The 9,781-nt window shown below is 39.7% G+C and overlaps 2 protein-coding genes across 2 annotated transcripts in view; one reads left to right on the top strand and one right to left on the bottom strand.

Annotated features, from left to right (window-relative positions):
• Nucleotides 1-292: 292 nt before the first annotated feature.
• Nucleotides 293-8,090, bottom strand: RBM11 (RNA binding motif protein 11). Its single transcript, XM_075854495.1, has 5 exons — nucleotides 7,933-8,090; nucleotides 4,570-4,732; nucleotides 1,434-1,512; nucleotides 1,139-1,235; nucleotides 293-926 (listed from the first exon to the last, which is right to left on the bottom strand). Exons 1-5 carry the CDS (start codon nucleotides 8,026-8,028, stop codon nucleotides 609-611), a joined length of 753 nt encoding a protein of 250 aa, XP_075710610.1. The 5' UTR covers nucleotides 8,029-8,090; the 3' UTR covers nucleotides 293-608.
• Nucleotides 7,984-9,781, top strand: part of LOC142743584 (stomatin-like) — a 62,667-nt gene continuing 60,869 nt past the window's right edge. The window contains exon 1 of the mRNA XM_075854494.1: nucleotides 7,984-8,339. The gene's annotated coding sequence lies outside the window, so the exon portion shown is untranslated. The remainder of the gene's footprint in view (nucleotides 8,340-9,781) is intronic.

The following is a 9,781-nucleotide window of genomic DNA, read 5'->3' as shown; positions in this document are numbered from 1 at the left end:
CTTTAAATACTGAATGTATCGAGCAAATTTTGCCAGTAACAAAGTCAAATGTGTCACGAGAAAATATCAGAATTGCTTGGATAGGTAAAAGCATTCCGAAGTTATTACCTCAAAGTGAAACATGTCAAATTTGAATGATGAGTCTGTCAGGAAGGTCAAAAGTGGCCAAAGCGGGAAGGGATTAATTCGCCCTCAGTATGGCCATTTATTTTCCTGGAAAGTTTAGCCGTATTTAAATGATTATTTAAGGTGTAGTGTGCCTTTAATGCATATTAAGTCATGGAGTTAAAAATTCTTCATATTTATATTTTTATTACCTTAGTAATATTTCAAGATTACACCAAGGGAATTGTAAACAGACATCTTTACTGCATTTGCTGTGACTTTCATATAACATTCATTCTATTATATAACCACCAGTCATTGTCTTGCAGCCAAAATCTAGATAAAGTGCAAAAAAATGGAATTGCCTTCAGACTATAAAAGTTGGCAGTACATTTAAATAAGGTTTCTCAAGGTCAAGCAACGTGTAATAGCCCAGGTTCTGGGTCCATTTTGAACTAGCTCCATGCCATGTACACGATCGTGTAATCCCCTTGTGCTTGGATTCAGCGCTTTCTCCGCTTAGACTTTTTGCGTTTTTTTAGCTTATGACCAGACTTGACTTTTTTTGCCTCCGAGTTATCATGATCAGTATCGCTGCTCTCCGCTTCTCTCCTTCGCTTTACGGGCCTTGATTTAGATTTATGATCATATAAAATCTTTAAATCCTGTCCCTGAGAACTTGGGCCGGCACTACAATTTCCTGTGGGTTCTTCATATGGGGGAAATGTTTCTGTGCTCAATTGGTCCATCGTGTTGCAAGGTTGAGCTTCTTGAGCTGCCGCACCAAATTGAGGGTGCTGGAAAGCTAAAAACTGGTTCATCTGAATATGGAAAAGAAAAAATGTTTATGTTATGTTCACATATCAAACAGCGTTCTCCCTAAAACAACCAATATGGCTGACATCGCCTACAATCTATTGAAGGGGTTCTCATCACACACCCACATCCCTTTTAAACAGAGCCGCAGAGGGTGGGTCCGATACATTATATAATGTCAAATACAAAAAATTGCACACTGATCATATTCACTTACCATGCCTTGAAAATAGTGATACGCCTCTGAGAAATAACTGCTATCCATGTAGGGCATAGGGAAACTTGGTGTATAAGGGTCTCCCATTAAAGGAAATCTATAAATGAAAGAAGATAATGGAAAAATATTATTTTGGGCTCTGATAGAACCCATTTTCCCTTCCCTGCCCCATCAATCGTATTCATATGTAATTCTATAGAACTTGGAGTGAAGACAAAGGTTTTGGGATGGGAAAAATAGGTTTCTATCTGGAACAGCACTAAATTATGTATCTGGAATATCCCTAAAATCTCACCCATAGTCCGCTTGGTTTGCCACAAAACCATTATCAGGTCCTTGGAAGACATTGCTTGGTTCACCAGAATAAGAACTTCCTAGAATAAAAAAACAGAACACATCAGTATTGTAGAACAGCAGTGGTACATTTAATAAATCTCTCCTACAAAGCTACATATTTAAAGGGAAGTCCACTTTTCTAACCAATTTTTTATTTTTTTTAAATGGGACCAGTCTCATCTCATGACACGGCTGTTGTAGTAAATTATTGTATTCCCCATGAATAATTCTCGATCTTTTCTTAGAACTCTGCATTGTGCTGTTCATGAATAAATTGATAACTAGGTATTACCAGTTGGGGGTGTGTCCCACATACTGACCAATCAGTGCTGACAGAGTGAGACTGTAGAGACACACCCCTTTGACAAGGGGAATGGTAACACCCAGTTTTATAGTTATTCATAAATTTCTAGGAGGAATAACAGAGGAATGGCACAACGCAGAGTTCTTAGGAAATATGTTTCAGAATTGTTATTCCATGGGGAATACAAGTACTTACCAAAATGGACAAGTCAGGAGAAGTGACAGGTCCTTGTTCTTGATCCAATGCATTTAAAATTAAAAATTATGCAACTTTTCAGAAAGTCTTATTTAAAAATATCCTATTGTTTTGATTCTGTGTCTCCATGGTAACAGACTACATATAAACCCTCTGTGGTCTGTCCCTGCAGTTATACTGTTTTACATCTGTCCTCTACTTTTTAGTAGCATACATTTGGTAGGTTAGCAAGAAGTAGGGGACATATGGATGGCAATAGGTCAGGATCAGACTACACAGCTTTTTTTGCAGGTTTCTAAGGGTGTATTCACACGTGCAGGTTTTGATCAGGTTTTTTTATGCCGTTTATGGAGCCCAAAAAAACAGGCATGGATCATAGAGGGAGACAAAATATAAAAGTACAAATCAGACACTACTCTTATTTGAGATCACTCCTGGTTTTAGCCCAAAAAAAAAAATGAATTAAAAAAAAATGAATAAAAAAAATAAATAAAAAGATCAAATCCTGAACATGAGAATAAATCCTTAGGCCTCATGCACACAAACTTATTTTTTTCCTTCCGTAAATACGGGTCCTTGGTCACACGTATACGACCCGTATTGCACCAGTATTTACGGACCCGTGCCCGTAAATACGGGTCCGGTGTCACCAGTATTCCACCCGTATTTACGGGCACGTTTCCGCTGCAAAATTGCACTGCACTAATTGGCAGCCCCTTCTCTCTATCAGTGCAGGATAGAGAGAAGGGACAGCCCTTTCCGTAGTAAAAGTAAAAGAAATTCATACTTACCCTGCCGTTGCCTTGGTGATGCGTCCCTCTTTCGACATCCAGCTCAACCTCCCTGGATGACGCGGCAGTCCATGTGACCGCTGCAGCCTGTGATTGGCTCCAGCAGTCACATGGGCTGAAACGTCATCCCAGGAGGCCGGACTGGAGGAAGAAGCAGGGAGTTCTGGGTAAGTATGAACGTCTTTTTTTTTTTTTACAAGTTAATCTATATTGTGATCGGTAGCCACTGTCCAGGGTGCTGAAAGAGTTACTGACAATCGTTTAACTCTTTCAGAAGCCTGGATAGTGACTATCCCCTGACGTCGCCTAGCAACGCTCCCGTAATTACGGGTGCACACACGTAGTCACCCGTAATTACGGGAGCCCCTTAGACTTCTATGGGCATGACCGTGACGTAATCACGGCCTAAAATAGGACATGTTCTATATTTTTCAACAGCACGGGCACCTTCCCGTAAGCATACGGGGAGGTACCCGTGGCCAATAGAAGTCTATGGGCACGTAATTACGGCCCATGATTACGGGAGTTTTTACGTTCGTGTGCATGGGGCCTTACAATGGTGCTCAGATAAAAAAAACAAAGGACATTTTTAATTTAATTTGTTGCTTGCCTTTTTTATTTTAGATACATGGGAGGGGGAATGTCACGAACTCCTATCGCAGTTACTTCTAATGACTAGGCAGATTGCGGTCACACAGTTAGGCTGCGTTCACATCTGCGGCAGGTCTCCGTTCCATCGGAACGTAGCCCTGACTGACACAAACGGAAACCAGAGGTTTCAGTTTCCATCACCGCTGATTTCAATGGTGACGGATCCGGTGCAAATGGTTTCCGTTTGTCTCCGTTGTGCAGGGGTTCCGTAGCTTTGACGGAATAAATACCGTTGTCTACTATGGTATTTTTAAAAACAGCTGCGGAAAAAACGCCCCGTCAGAACGGCATTTTTCCCATTGAAATCAATGGGCAGATGTTTGCAGGCGTTCTGCTTCCAATGTTTTAGCCCGAAAAACAGCCGAAAATAGGCCGTGTGAACATTCCCTAACATTTATAATGGCATTGGATCTGGAGCAGACAGGAGGCTGAATTCCAGGGACGTATAGTATACATTAAAGAGGTACATATTTGATAGGCAGGTGTGGGCAATATATTGAAAAGTTGTGTTTTCACTAGAGTTCTTCGTTAAAGGGTTTATTTCGGATTTTAAAATTGATAGCTTATCCATCGTTGAGGCCATCAATATTAGGTCCGGCCCCCCCGCTGATCAGCTGCCGCAGCAGACATCATGAGAATTATTGCTAGTACTTTCCTTGCTTTTTGTTAACCTTTTAATTTAGTGTCCCTTTGATACCGGTATCTAAAGATATTTCTAAAAAACGGCAGACATAATAGTGCAACAAATCCGGAGGCTCGTTTTTCATTGTTCTGCTCGTATGACAGAGCAAAACCATGGAAATCCCTGACCCAGATGTGAACAAAGCCTTAGTATGCTGTCTATCATCGCTATGACTTGCTAAATTTCTTCCAAGGATAATTGCCATCTTAGTATTTCCTTTTATTCGCAGAAGTCTTGTTGTAGGTGTCTGCTGAAAGTAGCAAGTTTTAATGAAAGAATCTGAGCCGATAAGAGATTTTTCTATCCCATTCATTAAAACGTCCTGTTTTGTATACTATACTGTATATACTATATTGTAGATGATATTCAAGTATATAAATGAATAAATGTAAAGATTATCGCACCTATTCTTTGAAGACAGTAAATATCAGCATAAGATGTGATTAAAACAATAGTAACCCTGTAAACCTACCAAATCGATACTGGAGTTTAATGGGTCTGCCGAATAAGCGGATTCCATTTAGCAAAGATATAGCGTAAGGCACAGATTCAGTGTGTTTGAAGCAGACAAAGCCAAACGACTTGAAATTTCCCTCCTTATCTTTTGCAATAGTCACTTTGATCAGTGGTCCAGCCTGGAAAATAAAAGCCATAATAATGATGATAATCTTGTACTACTGACTGGTCTGCTATTGACTAGAGGGTAATTAAGAACGCAAAATCACCAGCTGGCTCCAAGGGTCCCAATGGGGGCAATTACCAAACTGGCAGCTACCAACCTGTTACTATATAAAACTCATCGTGGGACCACCTGAGGATTCTCGTTTAATAACACTATGATTATATAGTTCCACCCATGCAAAATGGATCTCAACAGATGTTGTATTGAATTCACTGGTTTCACCCCTTGTGCCCTCAGTACAGCTAAATATGGACCCAACAAGGTGTTGCAAAATGTAGGTGCAGTTATGTGTTGAAAATGTTTGGAAGTTAGCTACTCTACACAAAAACATATAGATAATGGAAAAGGATAAGAAGGAGACTACAATGCCGGTAACTGATGATGGAAAGCTCCGTGTATAGGTGATAATTGACAATTCTGGGACAGCCCCTTTAAGTGTCCCGCTTGTCTGATCGCTAAGCAGGACCACACGGCCGCGTGTCCAACACATACAAATTAAATTGCTGTGGTTGCAGCCACGTGGTACTGCCAATCAGCCAAAATTAGCAGAGGACATCCTTTCTAAAGGGGCCCCAAACAGCCATTCAGCAGCACGAACTATGGACGCAACGTATGCTAAGAGTGTGGTTTGGTTTAGATCTTGATAGTATGATGGTACTTTTCTTGTTTTTTTTGACGCTATAGAAAGCAAAAGTAGAGGACATATTTTTAATTGAATGGGATCCTGTACGTTCAGCTTATACATAGGGAGATGTATACACCAAAGGTGTGCTGCAAATGCAGTGTGAACAGGGTGTAATATAGCTAGAAGCAGGCTCTGCATTTTACGGACAGCAGATAAGAGGCGATACTGCTTGGCTACAGTCACACCACGTCACAGCCATCTCAGTCCGCTGTATTAATCAGATTTTTGGTAGGTTGAGGACTCCAATATGATTTTATACTGACTATAGACAATCTGTGATGAATATCAGGGTACCCATCATGGCATGAACACAAATTACAACACTTTTTGGACTTGCATTATAAATGTTCTCGGTCACTGTCCGATATTATCACAGCGCTAAAAATTCAGACCTATCAGAATCTCCAATTCAAACATTTAACGATATTGATTTTTGCATTGATCACAAAACTTAAATGCCAATGACCCAGATTTGCAGCACATTTCCTGTATCACTGGTTCCCGACCACCAGCTGTAAATAAGTATCTACGGCGCAGATTTTAGCTGGATGTCTGAGTGATCGGGTGGCTGAATGTCAGTGACTGCCGGGGACTCCGAAGATAAAATAGAAGCAGTTTTCACTGCTTCTATGTTCTCTGATCTCTTGTACACAGCGCTCAATGGCCGATGTGTACAGCAAAGAGGCAGCGACGCAGGTCCCGGTGATCATGTGACTTGTTACGTGACAGCCGGGGTGCCGTTAGTGGCGGGGTGCTGCTGGCACGTCTGAAATTACGCAGCTGTTTTCAGGTGAAAACAGCTCCGCAATTTCAGACGTAATGGCATGTTGCAGGCGTTTTTCGCTGTGTCCATTACGGACGTTAATTGGAGCTGTTTTTCTATGGAGTCAATGGAAAACGGCTCCAATTACGTCTCAAGAAGGGACAGGCACTTCTTTGACGTGGGCGTCTTTTTTACATAAAAAAAATGACCGTCGGCACAGAACATCGTAAAGTCCATTCGAATGAATGGGCAGATGTTTGCCGACGCTTTGGTGCCGTATTTTCGGACGTAATTCGAGGTTAAAACGCCTGAATTACGTCCGTAAATAGGGTGTGTGAACATACCCTAAGTGACAATAGTCACTATAAGAGGGCTGATTTTCCCTTTAACTGGGGCGGTGTCCACACGTAACGGAATTTCTGCATATTTTCTGTCCGGAATTGCGGACTGGGGGAATACGCAGCGGAATACTGTAGCAGCAAAGTGGGTGAGATTTAATAAATCTCATCCAGACGCTGCATAAAATTTCTGAGCAGAAATTCACCAGCGATGCGTATTTTTCGGACCGCAGTAGGTCAATTCCTGCTGCAGAAAGTGGACAGAATTGCTGTGTTTTTCAGGAGATATCACCATCTCCCAACATTGAGAAAAACGCAGCAAAATCCACAACTTTTTCTGCAGTAAAAAACGCAGGAAACTGTGTGGTTTTTCTGCAGAGGAACGTCTTTTTATTCCATTTATTAAATTTACTCCAGCAATTCCATTACATGTGGACAAGCCTGAGGGTATGTTCACACTCAGTGCTTTCAGATGTAATTTGGCCATTTTACGCCTCGATTTACGCCTGAAAAAACGTCTCCATTACACCTACAAACATCTGCCCATTGCTTGCAATGGGTTTTACGATGTTCTGTTCCCACGAGGTGTAATTTTACACGTCGCTGTCAAAATACGGCGCGTAAAAAGACACCCACGAAAAAGAAGTGCATGTCACTTCTTGGGACGTTTTTGGAGGCGTTTTTCATTGAAAACCAGCTCCAATAACGTCCGTAAAAAACGCAGCGAAAAACACGAGTTGTTAAAAAAAAGGTCTGAAAATAAGGAGCTGTTTTCGCCTGAAAACAGCTCCGTATTTTCAGACGTTTTTGCTCACTGCGTGTGAACACACCCTTACAGTGGAAAAACAAGGCATAAAAGTAAAAAAAAAAAAAAAGGTATTTTCTGACCTTTGAGGGACAGACCATAATATTAAAAAAATAAATGTAAAATAAAGCAAAAATAAAGACGTTCCCCATGCCAATCATTGCCGTAACACTAGTCCTGACCCAATTAACCTGCGTTGTCTACGGAAAAAAAACGTCGTAAAAATCACGTCGCTAGCCGAACAAATAAAAAAAGTTATAGCCGTTAAACTAACGCGTGCTAAAAATGTCTAAACGGCGTCTGGTCCTGAAGGCTCAAAATAGCCCGGTCCTGAAGCGGTTAAAGGCACACGAAGCGCCAAAATTATTGGAATATATAGGGGGTGTTAGCGCCTTGCCTCTATGGTCCGGTTAGGAAGGCAATTAAAAAGTACTTGGAGTTTTACCAGTTGGCATACAAATTAATACTACATAAATAATCCTACCACCCCCTCCTTTAATAAAAAATAAATAAAAAGAGCTGGCACCTCCCTATAAGTTTTTATAATGTATGTCCCCTGTACCTGCAGGAACAGCTCATAGAGGGTCTCCTCTTTCACATTACAGTCCAGGTTCCCCACGAATATCGTCCTGTCTGCCTCCTCCTGTCTCTTTAACATGATGAGACACAAGCTCAGCTCTCCTGCATGCCTCTTACTAAGCAGCTTCACAGCAGGGAAAACCGATCACAAGAGCACCCAGTGACGTCACCAGTCTACTCAATAGTATTACTGGGAGCGGGAGCCATTTTGGAGAAGACCAAAGTACAGCTGGCAGTAATATATTATTCTACTGTGTATATTTGTTTGAGTCAGTGTTTTATTAAAAACCACTAAAGACATGAAAGATAAAATGTAGGTGTTTTTAAAAAAAATCTTTTTGGTGACATGTCTATTCAGAAATGGAAGTGCAGCTTCGGGAATGTAGACCAGTAAGTGATTTGTATGTATGAACTATGGGGGAGAGCTATAAAAACGAATGCAAGTGAAAAGTGTGTTAGTTGCCCATAGCTACCAAAGAGGTTGCAGCTTTCTCTTCTCAGAAGCCCATATAGAAAATGAGAGCGGAATTCTGCTTGGCTGCTATGGGTAACTGCTGCACTTTTCTCTTGCATTAACTTTTATAAATAGGTGTATGAAGGGGTTCAAGCTCATGGACTTCCACCAACATAATCTTATCTATCTATCTATCTATCTATCTATCTATCTATCTATCTATCTATCTATCTATCTATCTATCTATCTATCTATCTATCTATCTATCTATCTAATATCTATCTATCTATCTCATGTCTATCTATCTATCTCATGTCTATCTATCTATCTATCTATCTATCTATCTATCTATCTATCTATCTATCTATCTATCTATCTATCTATCTATCTATCTATCTGTCTGTCTGTCTGTCTGTCTGTCTGTCTATCTATCTATCTATCTATCTATCTATCTATCTCATATCTATCTATCTATCTATCTATCTATCTATCTATCTATCTATCTATCTATCTATCTATCTATCTATCTATCTATCTATCTATCTATCTATCTCATATCTATCTATCTATCTATCTATCTATCTATCTATCTATCTATCTATCTATCTATCTATCTATCTATCTATCTATCTATCTATCTATCTATCTATCTATCTATCTATCTCATATCTATCTATCTATCTATCTATCTATCTATCTATCTATCTATCTATCTATCTATCTATCTATCTATCTATCTATCTATCTATCTATCTATCTATCTCATATCTATCTATCTATCTATCTATCTATCTATCTATCTATCTATCTATCTATCTATCTATCTATCTATCTATCTATCTATCTATCTATCTATCTATCTATTTATCCATCCATCTAGTATTTTTGTAACTCATCTTTTCTAAGTATCCTACATTACAGATGGGGTTATTATAAGCACAATGCCTCTCAGGGGGTGATTCTCAGGAGTCTGGGTGTTGTCAGTGTCACTTCTGCCTCTCACACTAGTATTACACTATTCTCCTAGCAGACTGTAGTAATTACATAACAAGACATATATACTTCTTTCTCCTATACTACTCTAAAGCACAGATTTTTTTTCTCTTGCTGTCCTTCCATAGATGACAATAAATACATCAGCTTATCCATGATACTTGGGGTCGTTTATTTAAAAATAAAAATAAATGATATTATTATATGAAAGTACTATAATTTTTGCCTAGGCCTGACTTTTTTTCATGAAGGGCACAACAAATTTATACATGGCATGAAGTCATATATATTTCATTGATACAAGTGACAAACAGCTGTTGTAAGCGGCCCCACATGTATTCCATTCACCATGTCATATCTGCATGAATATGTTACATGGCTGATA

This window comes from Rhinoderma darwinii, chromosome 2 (assembly GCF_050947455.1).
Source record: "Rhinoderma darwinii isolate aRhiDar2 chromosome 2, aRhiDar2.hap1, whole genome shotgun sequence".
NCBI lineage: Eukaryota > Metazoa > Chordata > Amphibia > Anura > Rhinodermatidae > Rhinoderma > Rhinoderma darwinii.
This window is presented reverse-complemented; position numbering and strand designations above follow the sequence as displayed.